Genomic DNA, 22,589 nt, shown 5'->3' with positions numbered 1-22,589 from the left:
CAGGTACATAACAGCCTGTGCTAACTATCTGGCCAAAACATCTCCTGATATATCAGAAGTTAAAGCACCTTTAATGCAGTAAACCAGTGGTAATGCAGACATCAATAGATGCTGTTTGAATATGGTAAATTACCTTTTTGTAGGAGAGGTCTGTATTTTCTATGCTGGAACAGGTGACCCATCCTTTGAATTTCTCCTTGGCTTCTTTACAGAGGTTCTGCACAACACTTTCAAGATAGGCCTGATAATTTCCACCTTCTTCATCCATTTGCTTCCCCAGTTCCTCCAGAGTTGGAGAACGCACTTCAGCATCTACATATGAATTCCGAGACTGGGCTACCATGTCATGTGGGATCTGCTCCAGAGAATAGTGGTGACAGGGGCAAATTAAGGGTTTTGAACAAGACTGCCTCCCATAGAAGTTTGTCTGTTTTTAAAATGTTTGTGCCCTGCCTTTCGTCATGGCTCAATGGGACTTACAGATAAAAAAAGTTACAGAGTAAAACCAAATAAGATAAAATTCCAAATACCCTCCCCTTGCTGGACACCTTTCTGTTATGTTTTTATAGAGGTTTTGTTTTTTTCCTTTGACAGCTTTTGGCATTATAGACCTACAAAGACCTGATACGATTAGCATGAGGAATGGAGCTATGAGTTCAACTTCAAATCTTTGCCCACCATGAAATTCAGTAGCAGTGGATTACACCCTTCTAAACCCAAAGACTTCAATACATTTTGTTAAGCTGACACTGCAGGGTTGTTCTGAATATAAGATGAGGAGGAGAAAACCAAATACCCCCACTCTGAGCTTTGTAGAACAATGTAATAAACACAGTTTTTGACTTTCTAATTTAATTAATGAAACTGACAAATTTTAATGCTTTTTTGCTCTTTGTAAAATGTACTTCAATTGTTTTGGACAGTTATAAAAAAGGTTATTTTAACTGACTCCACATTTTGGCACTTTTACTAACATATAAAATAGACTACTGAGAGGAATGGAAAGTACTACGGAAAATAGCTATAATTTTTTGTATTTAGAATTGTAGATTTTTCATGTTTACATTGCAAATTTAAATGTTTTATTATAATAAAAAAAAGACAACAAAACAATGCTGTAGAAAGGGTTGGAGGAAATGACAAACTTCTTCTGGAACACCTGGATAAATACTTAAAAACCCAAGAACTACTTATTTCATGACCAAAGTAAGGAAAAACTATACAGGTTAACTACATCAAAATGTGCTCCCTTATGGATATTGCCTTCATGAATAATGCTCTCTGAATCTTTCACTCACCTCAAAAAGTTTATCACATTCTGTTATCATATGAGCAAGTCCCTGAGTTGCTGCCAGGTTTTCACTGAGATCTTTCTGATCTGGCTTCCCGGTTGCATATTTTTTCTGTATTACTCTGCGAATGAATTCAGCATCTCAAGTAAGATAAAGGAACAGAGTCTTTTTTTTCAGATGAAAGTAGAAGTGAGATTTATAACTGTACCACACCACAGACAGTTCTTTATACTCAACTTTCATCACATCATAGAGAAGAAAGACCCCTTTTTATTGCTAAGGAGAAATGTGTACCTTCTCAATGCAAAATTATAAAAAAGCAGTAAAAGGGTTGAAGGGCATACATCATAGCTTCCATGAAGTAAGATGGCAGAAAAGCTACATGTCTTCAGTGAATTACATTTCAAATCCTCCCGCCATACTACAACATTCCTAGATCAATTATGATGTGCAGTGGTACTATTGATATTTTAATGAATCTCTTTCCTATTTGATGATTATTTACCATGTGTGATCTTAGGCCTGCCCCCAATGGAAGGGTGAGGAGTAGAAAAAGAGCAGGCTCCCACCTCTGCCACATGCCCCTGTTCTGTCTGGAGTTTGGGCAGCTGTCTCAGAAGCAGTTTCTAGGGCCCTTTGTGTTTGAGCTTCAGATTTCTGGCTTCCTGTGACAATTTCCACCCAACCCACAGCACGAAGCAGCAGAGGTGGGGGTGGCAGTGATTCTAGAGCCCCATCCTGGATTTTTTCTTAGGGTGCCAGAATCACTAAGACTATTTCTGTTGCCTGCCATGTTTCTTACAAAGTTGATGTGGCAAGTTTGAAAATAGGAGAATGATATTGCCTGATGAAACAGAATCATTACACAACACGTTGAGATCACAGCTAAGACATCATTGCCCCAGAACAGGAAACTGCACAGTTGTGACAGTTATAAAATAGAATTTAGATGTTACATTGCAGTGGTCACTTAGAAGACCCACAGGCAGAATTTTAACTTTGTGAGTGTTTGGAGGAATCCACAAAAATTTACAGTACTCAAGGCCTTCAACCTTTTACCTCCCTGGCCTCTCAACTGTGACTATGCTGAAGGCAGAGCAAAGGTCTTTTCTAGTGTAAGCTCAGTCAGCAGCTTTCTACATGAATGAAAGAGTTGGGATGATAAGTGGAGGGATGTAAAAACAGCTGCTATATGTATGTGTAAAGTGCTGTCAACATGGATTTTTAAGGCAAGAACTGAATAGAGGTAAGTTTGCCATCGCCTGCCTCAACCACACTTGATTTTCTTGGTAGACTTCCATCCAAATACTAACCAGGACAAAACAATTGCTAGCTGTTCACAATTCAATTCACTTTTTTGTGCACATGCTGCCAAGGACAGAAGTACTACCATTTAGGAGAAAAATCCTGTATGAACCAGCCTTTATTCCTTAAAAATGTATGTATGTATTTATTTATTTATCTGAGATTTATATACCGCCCTTCCCACTAGGTGGCTCAGGGCGGCTTACAACATGTAAAACTAACATAAAATATAAAATTAAGCATTAAAATTAACATTTCATAATTTATAGTTAGAAATCTAAACAATTATTATATACTTAAACATTAAAATCATACAGCGGTCTTAAAGCTACACTCTATTCAAGTTCGATTTCAAATTCAGTATTCGGTGTTCAGTGTTCAATGCCGGTTAGCTGTGGGCCAGCTGGAAGAGGGCTGTCTTACAGGCCCTGCGGAATTGAGTAAGGTCCCGCAGGGCCCTTACCTCTTCCGGCAGCTGGTTCCACCAAGATGGGGCCATTACGGAGAAGGCCCTATATTTTTTGTGCCCATGTTTTGAGGCTTTCAGTTGGTTTCACAGAGGTTTGAATGCTGAACCCAAAAACACATTTAAATGATAATCAGATCTGCCCTTCAGACAGGACAAGGCAGAACAAGGAAGCACATACTTACCGTGGTGAGCTTTCCTTCTTTATTATATTGAGGTGAAAAAGAGAAGGGGCCAAGCACACAGCAATATTCATAGGAGTCATTTGATTCTCTTCTACTGAGGTGACATCAGTCAGGAAACATAGCAGGGTCTGCAGAACCTCCCTGTTTTCATCTGACATCAGCATAATGGCAGCCTGTACTGCCTGAAGCCGCTGTTCTTTTGGAACATCTGAAGAATGATATGTGCTGTTTTTAAAAAGTTGATCATAAATGAAAACAAGGATGTTGGAATGCCATATAAGATCTAACTTCAAAAGTCTGGATTACCCCTGGAAGACAACTGCTTTTCCAAGAAACATAATTTTTTTTTACTCCCTTATTGGGAGGATTACTGTGCACTGCTGTTCACTTGGCTTGACACAAAATATGGCTCCCTGTTGCACTGGCTTGATTCCTGTCTAGTCAAATGAGCAATTGTGTGTGTTCAAGACCTAGAATTCTTTTTAGAATTAACATGGATGTGTAACCAGATAATCCGCAGCAGACAAACATGGCATTTCTGGATTGGCCAAGCTTGGTATAGGAACAATTTGCCTGTTCAGCAGAAGTATCATTGCCTAGTTTTCAAGTCAAGCTACCAGTCTCATGCTGGACAACACAACCTCTAGATCTAGGGTGGTTATGGTCGCCCATGATTCAGACCTACTCTTGATAATTCAACTTCATTCTTTTAACAAATCTATGTAACCTGCCTTGCTGATTATCAAGGGCACTGAAATGCAAAAAAAAAAAAAAAAAAAAGCAGCAATCAAGTCACCCTAAATTGCACTGAGAGGTTCAGCAGCACAAGTACAATATAAATGTCAGCACCAGAGATCCCAAATAAAGCTGCCAAGTCACCTCCAACATCCGGCAAAATAAAGTTTTGATAAGGCTTTTCAATCTCCATAGAGGTTTGTCTTGAGAGTTTTACTACTATGCTTAAATCTTCAGGAAGTAGAGATGTTGTGCAGTGAACAAAGAACCCATTTCCTTTTCAGATGGCAAATCCATAGCTACATGTGCTCTTTCTGAAAGGATGCCCCTGTACTGTTGTCGCTATGGCAGATCTTTTAAAAAATCTGCACAATTCAAGGAAAATTTTAACGATTGCACAAATGGGGATCCCTCAGTATAATGCTAGATAAACATTACTTTACAAGCTACCTGTTATGCTCACTCAGGATGTGTTGAAGGTTCCCTTGGGTGAATCAGACACTAAACTAAAGAACAAACAGGAGAAACAGCTTTATAGCATATATGACTGCACTAAGCCTCTAATTTCTCTTTGCTTGATGGTTCAGGGAAGCACTTTATTTGAAAGCTTTTAGAAAAGGGTGAAATGAATCTCACAACTCCAAGATGCTAAGCTGAGGAAAAAGTTAAGTGCTTTGGAACAGGGACTTAGAGGGTCTCCTCTTTTGCTAGAGTTCTATGGCCCACCAGCCAGAGCCAATCATAAAATGATGGTTCAGGGAACAGAGCAGGTCACAACAGCAGCAGTTCATGAGCTATACTCTGGGATGACCTACCTATGGGGACACAAATCACCTTCAGGGTGATCATGACTTTCAAATAAAACCCTAAAAATGCCTTGTGATTAGGATAGCTATGCAAAATCTTGGTCATAGGCCACTCATACTTTGCTATGAAAACTGCATTTTTGCATTCACAACATCTGCACAATTTATATGCCTAAACTGGCCAGGGTTTAGCTGCCACCTGAACACAATGCAGCAAGAAGGTGTCATTAGACATGCCTTCCTGTGCCACAGAAGGTTTAAAATGACACTCAGCATACACGCCTGCCAGTCCCAGGTACTAAACTGGTGCCAAGCAATGAGATTTTTGGCCTTCTTGCGTACACATCTAAGCCTGCCCTTCTTTGAGGAAAGATGTAATTGAGAAACTTGGCAGAGTCCTTGTGAGAGCTGATGGCTGGGCTTATATCTTGCCCACTTCCATTCTATCTGGTGTTCTTCAAACTGCTTTCAGCAACATGTAATAGTGGAAAGGTAGGCACTGAGAATTGGAACACATGTAGGTCTTTATTTTCACCTTGAAATATCAGATATGATCAAATCTGTAGTCCAGTTATTCCCAAATGCTGCGATATAACATGCCTTAGCTTGCTAATCTTGGGATTGACCATGGAGTCCATATATTCAAAACATGTACTTTCCAGTGGCTCTAAATAAAAGGCTTTTCTTTTAATGAAAGAAACAATCTGAACTTTATGAAATCAGGCTGAGAAGCCAAAGAGTGGTGATGACTGAGTTAAGTTTTATGATGCACAAAATCAGTTTGCACTTGGGAATATAGCTATCAAGTTGCAGGATAATGGTTCCATAACAGTCACCAACCATCCTGAGTTTGCCAAGCTGCCTCATTTGGTTGATTTTATATAGTCAAAAACATGTCTTTATTTGGGAGCTCAGCAATATTTTTTGAAGATGACAGCAAGGCTTTTTTGAGCAGGAATGCACAGAAACACAATTCTGGCTGGCTTGTCACTGGGGCGGGGGTAGCCTAATATGCAAATGAATTCCTGCTGGGCTTTATATATATATATAATATATATATACCCTTGATGATAGTACATCCTATCTGTACAAACACAAAAAAGCCCTTCATGGCCTTGGACTCTCATCTCTGTTATGCTTTGCCATGACAACTTTGCTCATCTGAGCAGGGCCTTCTGCTGCTGCAACCCTGCAAATGAGCACCTTGGGAGGTGGTGAGCTCCCCCTCACTGGCAATCCTCAAGTAGTGGCTGGGCAAACACTTGTCAGGGCCAGGGTGCTTTAGGCTGATCCTGCTTTCAGCATGGGATTGGACTGAATGGTCTGTATGGCCCCTTCCAAAGCTATGATATAATGCACAAATGACTGACAAAGTTACTTGGATAAATTATTAGGGACTGTGGTACAGCTTGCTATGCATTTTTACACCTTTAATGTGTCATGTTAATACTTATTCTTTGCTTCAGTCCTGCTTCTAGACTTCAGGTTAGTTTTACAACCCTAATGTTATTAATTATTCATTGAACGTCCCATTCTTTTGATTGCATTGACTTACTGCGTAATCTGCCTTGAGTCCAAGTGAGAAAGGTGGGACTATGAATGAATGAATAAGCAAGCACAGGGAAAGGACATGCCTATTTTCTACAGAAGGCCTACATTCAGAACATACAACGCAATCAAAAGGACACTTTTTGGGGTGTAAGCCTAAGCCCCATTTAATAGACCTGCTGAGGAATGATCTCCCTGTGTATATTCCTGTTACCACTAGAAGCAGTCCTAACTTATGACCCTTATTTATTAAGATCTGCAGTGCCTTGCATGTAACATACTTATCTCATACAGTTTCTTATAATGGGTGTTTGGGAGGGGAATTGCTAATGGTATTGCATTACCTGAGTCTTTCCTGTATTTCTTGATGATTTTTCCTGCTAAGCAACAGCTGAAGGGTGTGTTTATTCACTGACTGGTCACCAAACAGTTGTCACCAAACAGGGCTCCATGGGTTATTCAGTCACATGCTTTAAACAGATTGCATTAAATGCTGCTGATCATCTGCTGAACAGATGATTGATGCTATTTAACATGACTGCACCCCTGGCTTTCGCTCTCAACAGGGGGGAACTGTGTGCCTGGCTCCCCGGTTGCCCTGGGATGTGTGAATATTTCCTCCTATTAGCTTGGGGCTGATTTTATGGGTTTGAATGCATTCATCACTGCAGGGGGAATGGATATTTTTTTTATGTTGCTGCTACAGACTCAACAAACTCATAGAACCAGTATCTATTAATTGTAAAGGCCTTTATTTGTTGGTTTTTAGTTATAGCTATTGTGTATGCTGTTTGGGACAGCAAACACAGCTGAAAAGCAGCATACAAATAATAAATAATAATAAATAAAACTATAGTACTTACATTGGTATATATGGAGGAAGGTTTCTCCTAGCTTGCTAGTGAGAAGTGGGTCTGGAAGGTCCCTGAAAAATTGCTTTACCATATCTGCCACATCGTAGGCTGACTGGTCTTCATAGTTGACATTTTCAGGGGAGCTTTCATTCATGTGCCGTAGAGCCTGTATTCGGGATTTCACACCGGACTTCCGAAAAAGGCCCACCTAAATTAGGCATTTTTGTCATTAACATCAAAAACAAAACATATATTACAAGCACTTACTAAAACAATATTTAACACTTTCCACCAGGGCTTTTTTTAAAGCAGGAACGCAGTTCCAGCTGGCTTGGTGTCAGAGGGTGTGGCCTAATATGCAAATTCCAATATAAATAAATGAGTCCCTGCTGGGCTTTTTCTACAAAAAAGCCCTGCTTTCCACAATTTAAGAACAATCATGGCATACACAGTCTAAGAGATTTCATAAAGAATTAATCCTGGCTTTGAGGATGTGTAGGATACAATTTCAAATTAAAGTCAGGTCATTCAGTTCTGTGAACACCAGTGAGGTTGGCAAAAACAAAATCAAAACATTTAAAAGTCTGAGTATTTTTTTAAAAACCCTGCCCCTAAAATAATCCTGCCTCCACCTAATTTGCTAACAATCTATTTGACAAATCTTTTCTCTAAAACAAAGTGGTTATACTGAAATTCAACGCCAATAAGGCTAAAGAAAAGCAGATGGTATAAATAGGGCTTGGGTACACTTATTAATTCCTGAAAACAAATGCCTCAGAATGTACATGAATCCACTTCCACCTACTTTAGAATGTATGTCTTCACTCTAGGTAAAGCATCACCAAACCCACTGCCACAGGCAGACAGACAAAAAAAAAAAAGGTTCAGATCTGATGGGGGGTGGGGAAAGAATTCCACTGGAGTTTGAGTGGCTTTGCAGTCAATTGATTTATTCGTGATTGAGCCTCTGAGGTGGTTGTTCATCAGGGCATGCTAATAATCCTTTCTGAGAGTGGATCTGTTCATGAAGGTTGCTCAGTCTGCGATATTGGTAAGAGTCTCCCCTCCCCCAAATCTATTGCTGAGAATCTGTGAAAGAAATAATTGGAATATGTGTGCAAGAAAGGAATGGCTGCTGTACATGAGATATTCAAAAATTCTCCATAAAACAAAAGTGTACAATATGTAATTCCATAGGTCCATATGCAAGCCATAATAATCAGGCACATCAAATATACAAGCCATAATGTTCAGTGACAATGTACGACAACCTGGGTGGAAAAACTAATTCCATGGCCTTAATCAGATCCAATAATATAATCATTAAATGTACATTTTCTTTGTTGACAAATTTTTTAAAAATTGCTTGTACAATGACCCTGATCCCAGAGTCAAAGTACAAAAACAATCTGCACCTTACCCAATCAGCTCAATCAAATTTGATTAATAATAAATCCAAAAGAGGGAGAGAAGGAAATTATCTCATGCATTCTGAGGCGGGGAGGGGGGGAGCATCCTGGTCATGCCTTAGTTCCTTTAAATCATGGCAGAAGCAAAAAGTAAATGCAACTTTTCAACTTCTGAATACCCATCCCTAAACCTTTGAATACACTAAAATTTATAGGAGTTGGAGCTGGATATCCAGGTTAGCCTGATCTCATCTCCAGATTCTTTTCAAGTAGATTCAGATGCACCAGAAGCTGAGAGTGTAAACAGCACTAACTCATGGATCTTTATGTATATTTGATGGGCTTTGATTATTCTGGGTTACATATACTTATGCATATGTGCCCCACAGAGGCTTGTGCTCAACTGACCAACATCTTGTGGTTGTCCCTGGCCCAAAGGATGTTCAACTAGCCTCACCTAGGGCCAGGGCCTTCTCAGCCCTGGCCACAGCCTGGTAGAACAAGCTCCCAATCGAGATCTGGGCCCTGTGGGATCCATTACAATTCCACAGGGCCTGCAAGATGTAGCTGTTCCACCAGGCTTTTAGTTGAGGCAGCAGGCGTCCAAATTCTTCCAACTCTTGGCCTCCCCTACTAGTAGCTGTGGCCTTGTGGTCAGTGGCCAACCTCCATCAGCACCACTCAGAAGGGTCCATCATAGCATCACTCCCAAGGCAATGCCTCACGTTGGTTTTTTATCACCACCTTAATTTTAACTTTCTGATTTTATATGGTAAATATGATACTGTTTTATCATCATGATTTATGTGACCTTGTAACCTGCCCTGAGCCTAACTGCTGGGAGGGTAGGATATAAATTGAATTAATTAATCAATGGTATCATATACTGTATAATTCGGTATCGTGGTGGATTTTCTAGTACACTCTATATAACTGTTATCCACTGCATTCATTGAGGGTCCTGTGTTGTTGGCTTTACTATATAGTTTCCTTCAGGACCTGCACTTTATTTTTTTTGCATGCGTGAGCAAGAAACAATGGTTTGTGGAGTGAAAAAGAGAGAGACATCATGCCACTGATGTGCACAATAGAGACATTTTTTGTGGGTCTCATCTAGTATAGCTCAATAGGGCAAATGACCTTTTAGGGAATGGCTTTGGTTTTCTCGTGTTCCTGTAATCCACAAAAGAACACCAGTTGTTCTCAGAATCACTGGACTGTTGCCTGCCCCCAAAGACTTACATAATGTGAAAATATTTCCATAGCTATTTCTCACAGAACGGGATGATGCTTATAGTTATTCTCAGTATACAGATAAATTAACTGAGAAACCTATATGTAGATTTTGGACTAAGGCTGGAGAGATGTGATTCAGGTCTCCCTTATGCCATGAAACTCACTGGCATAAGGGAGCATCTTGGACTGTGGAGTCTAACCAACCTCACAGGGTTGTCGGGGGTGGGGGTAAGAATTTATTTTAAAATTGTGTGCTATATTAAACAAATGCTACTTGGACAATGGTTCTTATTACATGCACCTCTCACAGAGAAGTAGACAATATTAGGACTCAACTGGAAAACCCAGCTGGTTTGAACTTTTTAGAGAGTTGTGATACAACTGTTTAAACAGAACCAGCTTTGAAACACAAGGGTGACTCCACAGAAGCCGGCAGAAAGCTTGTTTTCAGTTGGGAACAAAAACAAATAGATGAACTGGAAGATTTCATTTAAAAAAAAAACAAGGGATGATAATTATCATCATTATGATATATTGGATTTATCTTTCATTGGTTAGAAAAAAGTGACAGATTTTGAAGAGAGTGCAATATTTGGACTCTGAAGATTCTCAAATGGAGAAAAATTCAGTGTATGACAATAGCACAGCACGTGCTTCCAAAGTGTATGACAATAGCACATTCCAAAGTGTATGACAATAGCACAGCACGTGCTGAATCCTCTTCCTTTGGCTAATACCCAATCATTAGCTGACGGTGCCAGCCAGTTTCCCATTTTCTAGTTACTGAAATTCATACTGCAGTCAATTATGTTTTGAGTAGAAAAAGAATAGCATATTATAGTAGCTACCTTAATTGTAATAACGCAGAAGTATGAAAATAATTCAGTGTAACTCATGCTGTATTGAAAACAGCAAAATCTCTAGTTAGGTGATACTATGGGACTCTATGGGCAGTATGACTCTAGAAGCACCATTTCCATTAAACACAAAGAGGCAAAGTCAACCGAAATCAAGACATGCCTGATAGGGGAAGAATTGTCTCTTATAATTTTAGGTATCTCAAGAAAGGTTTAGTATAATTCAGAAGACAATATACAGAGAGCAATTCTAAGCTGGTCTATTCAAAATCCCAGTCAGGCCTATTCAGTGGGGTTACACCCAAGACTGTTGTATTAATTTACTACAAGATGTAATAATGGTCACCTCATGCACCTTACCTAGGGTAAGGTGGTAATCCATTTCCTGGACTGCAAGACAAGGAAATTCTATAATGGAGCATTTCTCTCTTGTGTTATGTAGCATAAAAATTGTCAACAATAGCTATAAGGAAGATGTGTAGCAACATGATTTCTCTGTAATTAGTAATGTGATGATCCACTTATATAGGCAAGCCAACACTTAATACAAGCTTCCCAACTGTCTGTATTTATCAGAGACAGTTGCTATTTGCCTTACAAATCACTCTGCCTATTTCACCTATTCTGGCCTGTTCTGGATGCAGACTAACAACCTGAAGCTTAATCCTGACAAGATGGAAGTGCTACTGATAGGTGGAAGGTCTGACCTGGGGTTTAAGGTATCAACCATTCTGGTTGGGTTGTGCTCCCCTTGAAGGAACAGGTTCCTAGTCTTGGGGTGTTAACATATATAGTATATAGGGTACATCCCTGTATTGCGAGAGAGAATTGTTAATCAAATACTCTGGGAAAATACTCTCAGGGAAAAGAGAACACCACACATGACAATTTATTTGAGTAGTGATCAATACATGATTCCAAATGTTAAGCAAAAGGGTGCAGTGAATATATGATTACAGATTTGCATGGTTACATTCTTACATGGCTACAATATTCTCTATAGCTAAACCTATTTAGCCTATTATATTAGTAAGAGCAAAGCCATTATGTGTATAGCAGCATAAGTGGTACATCTCACCTCTCCTAGGGTCTTCAGTTGTCTGTGAAGAGATGGAGGAGAAGGTTTTCCTAAAGCTCCTTCCTCTTAATTGTCAAGAGGGTAGATTAACAACTCCCTCTCGCAATACAGGGATGTACCTTATATACAATACATGTTAACAGGGGTGCTCATGGACCCAGACCTCTTGCTGGATAAGCAGGTGGCAGCTGTGTCCAGGAGTGCCTTTTACCAGCTCCAACTGGTTAGCCAGCTGAGGTCTTTCCTGAGCAGAAAAAATCTGGCCACTTGGTGTGTGTCCTGCCTACACCTAGATTAGATTACTGTAATGCACTCAATGTGGAGCTGCGGTCAAGAGCCATCCCCTCTGTATTCCTCTTGCCATATTTTGTGCTGTAACCAATTTGCTTGGGTGCACTTTCACTTTGCTCATCCTCTCTGCATGCTTATCTTGGGAACTTAGTAGTTAAGCTGTTTCCACTGACTTCAAGGTCAGAGCTGAGGAAGCATAGATTAGTCACCTGGAGTGCGAAACTAGGGGTGGACTCCACGGAGGGTGGGAGGGGGTTGTGCCAAAACCTTTGCCACGCTTGTACTTGAAAATGTAACGGTTGGGGCGAGGGGTTAAAAGGAGAGTCCCTGGGCTAAGACGTTAGTCTTAGCAAAGATATGATGCCTATGGAATAAATAAACTGCTGTGCCTTTTACCAGCTGTATTATTCCTTGACTCAAGGTCCTGACAGCTGCCCCTGAGAAATGTACAGAAACTTCAATTGTACAGAATTCTGCAGACAGGATGTTGACTGGAGTGAGTCACAGGGATATCACTCCACTCTTGGCCCATCCCAATTTGTTTCCGAGTACAATTCAAGGTGCAGCAAACCTAAGGCATTGCTTACTCCTTTATGAATCTACCCAACCACCAGGCATCTTTGGAGGTCCTGCTGCAAGTACCCCCACCTTCTGAGATTAGGTGGGTGGCAACACAGGAGATGTCCTTCTCAGTCATGGCACCAAAGCTCTGGAACTCTCCCTCCAGAGAGACTTTTCTGTCCTCTTCTATTGCCACCCTCTGCCAGCAGGTGAAGACTTTTGTTTTGTTTGGCATTCTCTCAGTGATCTTCCTTCCTGACCAACATTTTAATTGCTGTTTTTGTGTATTTCTACATATTTTAACTAGGGTTGCTAGCCCTGGATTGGGAAATACCTGGAGATTTTGGGAGTGGAGCCTGAGAAGAGTGAGGTTTGGGGACGGGAAGGGCCTCAGTGGAGTTTAATGCCATAGAATCCACCTTTTAAAGTGGTCATTTACCCCATGTGAACTGATCTCTGTCACCTGGAGACTAGTTGTAATAGTATGAGATTTCCAGCCACCATCTGGATGTTGGCAACCCCAACTTTAAATTGCTTTATTGATATGTGTATTAAGGGAGATTGATTTTAATGATTAAAATGTGGTTTTATCATGTATGTTCTAAATTTTTAGCACCTTGATGGCCCTTGCGAGGGTAGAATGGCAAGCTATAAATTTTGTAAAATAAATATTCCAGAGATTCTAGAGATGTCTTTCAGTGCAAGGATGTCTTTTTATCTCATCAACTGCAGCAGTAGTTAGTTAAGTAAAATTTCTATGTTATATGTCAATTACCAAGAAAAATCTTAGTTTGATATGGACATTATTTTCAGATAGATTTCTCTTTTTGTTTCTGCATCTTCCCTTTTTTTCTCTCGTTGCCTGTAGTGGGAAAGTGGGGATTACAGAGGGAATATTTACACAAAGTTTCTGATATATATTTTTATCATGTGCTTCTTTTTCTGCAAGGAATTGGTAATCCTTCAAATGAGCTGTCAGGTGTTTTTGCAGAACGCTATCCTTTTATAGTGGAATGGAATTCCCTAAGGCAAATTTCAGTGCACAAACCACATTTTTTATTCCCAAGTGAAGTTCTGTTATACCACTTGAGATCTATTAGAGATGTTTCTGCTCATTTCACAGTGGAAGAGATGATGTAGTAAAAGGAAAAAAAGATGGGGGGGGGAACAGAGTTGGGTACATTTCTTTTTAAAATTACAGGGGCTCAGCTTCTCTGTATTTCCAATATATGTTTATACTGTTGCTGGATTCTTCTCATAATTACATTGATAGATTTGTGATTTGTAGAGATTTTTTAAAACAATGATGTGCAAGTCTCAGGATAATTTTGTAAAGAATCCCTGTTTCCTGTTAGAAACAAATTCCTAATTGATTTGACTATAACCAACTTTTATTTTTTTAAAGCTCTAACTTAATGCAGCTCTCCAGAATTCATATATAGTCCAACAATAGGGTCTCCCCGAGGCACTGCAGAGCAAAAAATCCACAATAACCAAGCACAAACACAGATTTATTACAGAAAATGACAAGCTGAGAGCTTTAATGAGCTCCCAGGAGCTTGAGCAGGCTAATTTCCCTCATTCCTTTCAACTGCTCTTAACATTCCCTGACTCCTGAGCACACTCAGTTCTCAACAGGTCGGGGTGGTGGTGGTGGTGGGGGGTGGTGGTTTGTAAATGTACATCATATTGTTCTGCATAGCTGGGGTGGGGGTTCCTACCTCATCTGCAGGTGGCTTTGGTTTTGCTGCTTTTGTGATAGGCACCAACCACTTTCTTGTAGGGTTGCCAATCCCCAGGTGGGGGCAGGGGATCCCCTGGTTTGGAGGCCCTCCCCCCGCTTCAGGGTCATCAGAAAGCGGGGTGGGGGGGTGGGGGGAGGGAAATGTCTGCTGGAACTCTGTTATTCCCTATGGAGATTTATTCCCATAGAAAATCATGGAGAATTGATCTGCTGGTATCTGGGGCTCTGGGGGGGGGTTGTTTTTTGGGGTAGAGGCACCAATTTTTCCGTATAGCATCTAGTGCCTCTCCCTAAAATACCCCCCAAGTTTCAAAAAGATTGGACCAGGGGGTCCAACTCTATGAGCCCCAAAAGAAGGTGCCCCTATCCATCATTTCCTATGGAAGGAAGGAATTGAAAAGGTGTGCTGTCCCTTTAAATGTGATGGCCAGAAACTCCCTTTGGAGTTCAATTATGCTTGTCACAGCCTTGATCTTGGCTCCACTCCTAATGTCTCCTGGCTCCACCCCCAAAGTCCCCAGATATTTCTTGAATTGGACTTGGCAACCCTACTTTCTTGACAAGCTAGGGGCGGGTTGCTGGAATTATAGCTGATTTCCAGACTACAAAGGTCAGTTCCCATGGAGAAAATGGCAGTTTCAGGGTACAAGCTCTATGGCATTACTTTCTTGCTGAATTCCTTCCCCTCTTTAAAGTACACCCCCAAATCACCAACAATTTCCAAACCAGCATTAACAGCTCTATGCTGGGGCCCTCAGTAGTGTGTTTAGTTCATCAGAGAGGGGTTTTTGTTGTTGTTGTTAATGTATAAAATCACATTTTTTCTGGGAAATATCCAGAGTATGTAGAAAGCACTATTTTATCTGTGGTTGGCTTGGTTTTTCTGCTTTTTATATCATAATGGATGACAGTCACTTAGCTATAGAGACATGCTGGAGACCCATGAAGAATTCAAGGGTGTGTGCTTGACAGTTCAGAAACCCCACACCCAATTTTCCAGGATTCTCTGAACTCTCAGAGGTTTGAGTAGCGTTTCCCCTCTTTTCTTTTACATTGCTGGTTTTCATAGCTAGTTAACTCCATGAAATGGAAAGAAAACCTAACATTTGGCATGCTTCTAGAACTCCACTTAATTATCTGGAATTGTCACCTGATTATTGTGACAATCCCAGGTGATCCAGGACATTTGGGAGTTATGATATAGTGGTAAGTAAAGGCCCAACACATCTTTAGGTGCATTTAGCTCCTCATCAGGGTAAATTCAATTATAGTCTAAAATGAAAACTGTTGTGCCAAACGTGTAATATATTTAAGTTCTGTATCTAAAAGCAACACAAGAGTTATGCCACATCTCCTTTAGAGTTCCCTTTAAACTGCAGAAAATGGAGGAGGGAGAGATGCTTTTCAGGGCCAAGAGCCTTGGAAGTTTTGATACAGGCCTCACACCTCATGATCCCTATATGCAGTTTGCACAAACAATATATTGCACAAGACCTTATCCCAACAAATAGATTGTAGAAGGCCTAACATTTTTCTATATCATCAATTTTAAAAAAGGTAAAGGTAGTCCCCTGTGCAAGCACCAGTCATTTCCAACTCTGAGGTCACATTGCTTTCACAACATTTTCATGGCAGACTTTTTACAGGGTGGTTTGCCATTGCCTTCCCCAGTCATCTACACTTCCCCCCCAGCAAGCTGGGTACTCATTTTACCGACCTCAGAAGGATGGAAGGCTGAGTCAACCTCAAGCTGGCTATTTGAACCCAGCTTCAGCTGGGATCGAACTCAGGTCATGAGCAGAGCTTAAGACTGCAGTAGGGGCTACCCCTCCCTCCCACACGACCATGGAGGGGAAGAGAGAGAAGGTTGGGGGCCCTGAGTAAGGGCACCCCAACAGGAAGTCAGGGGGCAGGACTCCCACAGCCCCCCGTGGCTACAGGTCTGTGGCAACGGTACCACATATGAGCTTGTGCCTTCATGGGACCATTTGCATGCCAATCCAAGTTTCCCTAGCAGGCGAGTTAGAGATGGGTTCATTGACCAACAGACGTGTTGCCTGATTCTTGAATCCATGCCCCATGCTATGCCAATGCTCAATCTGCTGTAATCAATAACGCTCTGGCCTGTTTATTCCAGTTTGATTCTCTGTGTATCTGTTCTACCCTGCCCTCCTTCTTCCTTCTGGCTGCCCTCCCTGCTCTTAGGACCACAAAAACTGGTCTACGCATCCAAAGCCCCTTCATGCATATGCGCAGCTTCATGCACAGCAAAACTTTTAAGTGTCACTTCCAAACAATGCCCACAGAGCAATGTTTACAGAACTGCTTGTTATGTGGCTTGGGGGCAATGCTGTTGTTTGGGACTGAGAGTAAATGATTGTTTTCTGGATTATAGCCAATATGAGTACACATGTTGGCTCTTTTTCTCTCATCACTGTTTCAGTGTTTTTTCCTCATCAGTCAGTGCCAATAACAGAGGAAAAACACTAGCCTCATGCACTGCCAATGTTCTGACAGGCTGGACAGAAGGTCAGAGCACATGGCAATAGATGTTTACTGAGAAAAAGTGCCCCTGAATCAAAAGCTTTAATATCACTACACTAGAATCAAAACCAAGATGTCATATTTCTGTCGGAGCGGGAGTAGCAGAGTGAGGGAGATGACTTGCCCGACACAGGGCTTCAGGAAAGAAAATCAGGCAGACACGTGCAACTAGGGCCAAAAGGTGTATTAACATATATACACAACAAGTGCTCTCTTGTGCAGTCTATACAATATCACCTCCACGGACAAAGTGCTTCGCCTAACCACCATCTCACAGGGAGAGACCTGTGTGATGCACACACAGATCATATATAGTCCAAGCAGCCAATCCTGGCCATGCTGACTCAGCAGATTGCATCACTTGGCTTCTGCCGGCTCAAGCCGGTCTGCTGATCAGGTCACTGTGACCTAGCCTGGCAGCTAGATCACCAGCTGTCATACTGTAGCTGTCAGACTGGGTTTATGTAGATTCTTGCTCCAACACACCTCCTAATCTATTTAAACCCAGTGCACCAAAACACTTTACACAGTTTACATACATGTCCACCAGCAACATTACAGTTCATATTTACGTAGCTCGGAACCCTTTCCGGAATTGGTTCAGGAACTCATCATGATTGTAAAACACATCATCGTGTTCCTGTTCAGCCAGCTCTTTCAGACGCTTGGCTTCAGCCTCCTTCTCCCTTGCCTCGCACTCTGCCACCCAGGCTTTCCATTTCTTAGCCTTTTCTTTTAACATTTCCTCAAATCCGGGTGGGTCTGGATTGACAGTCAGAGTGACATAGGGACACTTGTACCTAGCGGGACGTTGGCCTTTGGTGGACCTGGCAGACACCCGTGGCCCTGTGCTTGGACCAGCTTTGTCTTCTTCGGGTTGCTCTGTTCCCACCTCCTGGGCTGGTTGCTCTGCCCCTGTAATTGGGTGTTGAACCTCCTGACTCTCACACTTTACCTCCAGTTCCTGCATTTGAGGCTCTGCCTCCTGACTCTGCTCGTCAGGCTCTGTGCCGGCATTCGGCTCACCTTCTCCAGCCCCACTGGGTGCCACCTCCTGGGCTGGAGTTCTGGGCTGCGCTCCAACATCGTTATCGCTACTTGGCAGCAGGACAAATTGTTTCTGCAAGGAGTGCAACCTTGGCCAGCTGCTTTCTTCATTGAACTGGGCACTCTGACTAAGTGTTATCTTGCTTTTGCTATTGCAGAAACGATAACACCTGGCCCTTGGCTTGTAGCCCAGAAAAATTAGGCTCTCTGCCCGGACATCCCCCTCCCCGCTACTCGTGGAGTGGATGCCAACCCGAGCCCGTGACCCAAAGACTTTTAAAGAACTCAAATCTGGGGTCTTGTTCAACAGTAACCTGTAAGGCACATTTTTCACAGTATTACACCAAACCCTATTTTGCAAAAAAACAGCTGCATGTATGGTTTCTGCCCAATAGGTCATTGGCAGTTGTGCATCCTCTAACATGCAATACATCACATTCTGCAATACAGCCCCATGCCCATTTTCTCGGGGCGTTGCCGGGTTCGTCAGACGGTGGGCGATGCCCTTGTTCTCCAGCCAACGTTTCATCTGGTTAGATAAGAATTCCCCCCCTCTGTCGGTTTGTACAGCTAGGAGATTAACCCCTAATTGTCTCTCCACTGTTTTGACCCACTTGGTGAATGTCTTATACACCTCAGACTTATGCACCATGGTGAAAACCCACGCGTACCTCGTGTGGTCGTCGGTGGCCACCAAGCAGTATCTCCTCCCCGACAGACTCTTTGGCAATGGGCCAATAACGTCTAAATGGACTAGTTCCAGGGCTCGTGTGCTTTCCCTTGAGCTTTCTTTAGCAACAGCACACGCCTTGCTTTTGGTCTTCTTGCAGACCTGGCAATCCAAGTAACATTTGCAAGGATTTACTTTCAAACTAGGCACAAGCTCCAGGGTTTTCTTTAACGCCCTAAATCCGCAGTGCCCAAGTCTCCTATGGAGCAAATGTATACAATTATTGTGCACAGGCTCATTCGACACCTGAGCCACCTGGGCACAATCACTCTGGACCACATACAGTTTACCTTCCCTCTTTCCTGTCACAAGCAACTTTCCCCCACCTCCCAGGATTTTGCAGCAGGTTTTCTCAAATCTCACCTGGTATCCCTGGTCAAACAGTGTGCTAACACTCAACAGGTTAGACTGCAGTGAGGGTACATACAACACATTTTGCAACATACATTTCAGTGCAGGAAATTCCACATTGCCTGAGCAAACAGAATTGGCAGTGGTCCCATCAGCCAATCTCACATGCTTATGCTCAGGACTGTCAATGTTTTTCAACAACTCCTTCTCGCAGCAGAGATGGCTCGTTGCCCCGGAGTCTAAAATCCAAGCAGACCCTGTGCTCTCTACTGCAGACGTGACCAGCCGGGTTGCTTCCTCACACGGGCTGGCGGTCCTCCGCTCTCGCCGCACACGCCCCCGCCTCTTCTCCCTCTCAGGGCAAGCTCGGAGCAGGTGCTGCGACGACCCGCATCCATAGCAGCGACGGACTGCAAACGCAGTCGGCTCCACTTCCTCCACCTTCGGACGCCTGCCAGCAGCAAAAGCTGGCTCATTCTTGGCTGTCTTCCCGGACACACCGATAACAGCACGCTGCCCGGCCGACACCCCCGGACAGCTCACGGCCGCAATTCTCTCTTGGAAGTCAAGCAGGTGGGCACAGACGTATTCCATGGTCAGGGTCGCTACGTCCACCGTCTCCAGAGAAGTTATCAGGGGAGTGTACTCAGGTGGCAACGACGACAGCAAAATGTACACTCTGTCGTCTGGAGCTACAGTCTTGCCTCTTGCCTCCAGCTCAACGAAACAGTCCGTTAGCCGTTTGATGTGATCTTTCACACACCCTCCAGCCGGCATAACGGTGCGGAACATCCTCCTTGTCAAGGCCATGAGGGAACCAGCAGTGGTGCTAACATGCACCGCACTCAACGCGTCCCAGGCAGCCTTGGGAGTGTCCTTCCCTCGCACATAAACCAGCTGGTCATCTCCTATAGATAGCACTATGTTGGCCAGTGCCTTATCCGATAACACAGTCTCGGCAGGAGATAAGTCAGCAGGGGGGTTACTCACGAACAGCCATTGCCCTTCACGCTTGAGGTAGTGTTGCATTCTCAGGCTCCACACCGCGTAGTTGGCTGAGGTGAGCTTCTCAACGGCTACTCCAAGCTGTTGCTGAGCCATCGTGCCGACTCCTCCTCACAGCTGGCTGCCGACGTCCCTCTGGCTCTCAAACAGAGAACGGTGGTGCTTCTGTGTCCTTCACCGGCGTTCCTCGCCTCCGGCTCTTTCCAAACTCACAGTCAGCTCAACTCTCAACTCTCTCCTCCGCGCAGCGGAACCGCCCTGGGCCCATAACCCTGTCGGAGCGGGAGTAGCAGAGTGAGGGAGATGACTTGCCCGACACAGGGCTTCAGGAAAGAAAATCAGGCAGACACGTGCAACTAGGGCCAAAAGGTGTATTAACATATATACACAACAAGTGCTCTCTTGTGCAGTCTATACAATATCACCTCCACGGACAAAGTGCTTCGCCTAACCACCATCTCACAGGGAGAGACCTGTGTGATGCACACACAGATCATATATAGTCCAAGCAGCCAATCCTGGCCATGCTGACTCAGCAGATTGCATCACTTGGCTTCTGCCGGCTCAAGCCGGTCTGCTGATCAGGTCACTGTGACCTAGCCTGGCAGCTAGATCACCAGCTGTCATACTGTAGCTGTCAGACTGGGTTTATGTAGATTCTTGCTCCAACAATTTCATCACAACACAGTAAGATCTTGTGAAGCATAACATCCTGATTCTGCTCATCTGCCCTTTTATAGTGATCTTCATTTGACCTTTCATCTTCTTGGGAAAATGCTAAGCTTCAGCTCAAGATAGGAAACCAAACCCATAACTATATTTAAATGCAAGTAGTTTGACTTTATCTTGTAAACAAATGCATTGTAATTATTACCATAATAGCTTTGGTTGGGTCAGAAGTGTTAACTGAATAAGTTCTATCTCATTGGTGTAGTTAACTCTTTTTGAGTCAGGGATGTCTGCAGCAATGAGATTTCAGAAATGGAAATTCATTGCCTTTCAAAAGAGAAATTGCCCCTATCTGTAAAGATGCTGGTTGGATTCTATGAATGGGTTTTGTGTGCACTAGGCAGTCTCTGCAGCTAGGGTTGCCAGGTCCCCCACCCTCCAGCAACAGGTAGGGGATGAGAGATAGGATTGCCAGATCCATGCTAGGATACTCCTGGTCATTTGAGGATGGAGCCTGGGGAGGGCAGGGACCTCAGTGGGGTTGAGTGCCATAGAGTCCACCCTCCAAAGCACCCATTTTCGCCTCTGTAGACTGGAGATCAACTGTAATTCCAGGAGATCCCCAGGTCCCAGCTGGAGGCTGGCATTCCTGTCAGAATATGTTTCCTCTTCCTCTAAATCTTCCATTTGCGCAAGGTCGGTAGTTCTAATGAGCTGTTGTGCAAATGGAAGATTTAGGGGAAGAGGAACTGCGCTCCTCAGCAGAGGCTATCCCGTGTACAGAGAACTCATTTATAGGATCCAGCACTCTCAGCTGCCCTAGGTCTTCCACTTTATTTAAAAATGTCTATATCCCAAATACAACAAGGCTGAGCTTTATGGTGGCACACACTTAAGTTTAAGCAAAACAAAACACCCGTTAAACCATATTGAAGCAATATAATAGCAATGAAAATAATCAGAAGTTACATATAATTTGCTACCAAAGACTTGGAAAAACATGTCAGTGTTAGTGCCAGCTAATAGCCACTGGAGGAAGTTCCACAGTCAGAAAACCATAAGAACATAAGAACATGAGAGAAGCCATGTTGGATCAGGCCACTGGCCCATCACTCTGTATCACACAGTGGCCAAAAAAAAATGAAGTTCACAAATGCAGCTAGAAACCCTTCCACTTTGCCCCCCCCCCCCCACATAAGCACCAAGAATACAGAGCATCACTGCCCCATACAGTTCCAATAATATGCTGTAGCTAATAGCCACTGATGGACTTCTGCTCCATATTTTTATCCAAACCCCTCTTGAAGCTGGCTATGCTTGTAGCCACCACCAACACAGAAAAGGACCTGCCTCTGGGAATGGAAGACTTTTGATGTGAACAGAAATGATATCAATTTCTGAGAATGCCCATAATGAAAAAACACACAAATAGAGGCAATATGTTTTTTCCTGTGAACATGAAACCCAAAAAAGATATGGCTGTGGTTCTATGAACAACAGGGATAATGCTACAGAGTTCTCCTGTAAATACATGATGAATATAAATCATGTAGGAAAAAATAGTGTAGCTCAAGGACAAACTAGATGACATACTAAAGTTCCATGTTCAGAGTTCCCAAACATTTTCCCTTGTAAAAAGCAGCTCCATAATTCAAATTAAGACCACAATGGGGCTGCTATTTGCCATTTGAGCTAACACAAAGGCTTTCCATATGTTCCCTGAATGTTTACCCCAAAGGCACATAGCAGCTCTGCATGGTTAATTCAGGTCAGGGAAATTACATGGCAAAAAAAAAAAAAAAGTTTTAAAACCTTCTATCCTGCCACACTGATCTAAACTAGACTCTTGCAAAACTGCTGTTTAGAAATGGGAGAG

General features: G+C 42.8%; 1 protein-coding gene across 4 annotated transcripts in view; it reads right to left on the bottom strand.

Moving 5' to 3' along the window:
* The window catches only part of STARD13 (StAR related lipid transfer domain containing 13), a 212,975-nt gene that overhangs the window by 6,870 nt on the left and 183,516 nt on the right, over nt 1-22,589 (bottom strand). For 3 of the 4 annotated variants that reach the window (XM_060234706.1, XM_060234707.1, XM_060234709.1), the window contains exons 8-11: nt 7,201-7,399; nt 3,249-3,456; nt 1,299-1,413; nt 134-355 (exon numbers count right to left, since the gene is read on the bottom strand). In XM_060234706.1, coding sequence (XP_060090689.1) covers nt 134-355; nt 1,299-1,413; nt 3,249-3,456; nt 7,201-7,399 — 744 coding nt within the window. Of the gene's footprint in view, nt 1-133; nt 356-1,298; nt 1,414-3,248; nt 3,474-7,200; nt 7,400-22,589 lie in introns of those variants that run through there. The other variant, XM_060234710.1, reaches the window with a different exon arrangement.

This window comes from Heteronotia binoei, chromosome 3, assembly GCF_032191835.1.
Source record: "Heteronotia binoei isolate CCM8104 ecotype False Entrance Well chromosome 3, APGP_CSIRO_Hbin_v1, whole genome shotgun sequence".
Taxonomy (NCBI): domain Eukaryota; kingdom Metazoa; phylum Chordata; class Lepidosauria; order Squamata; family Gekkonidae; genus Heteronotia; species Heteronotia binoei.
This window is presented reverse-complemented; position numbering and strand designations above follow the sequence as displayed.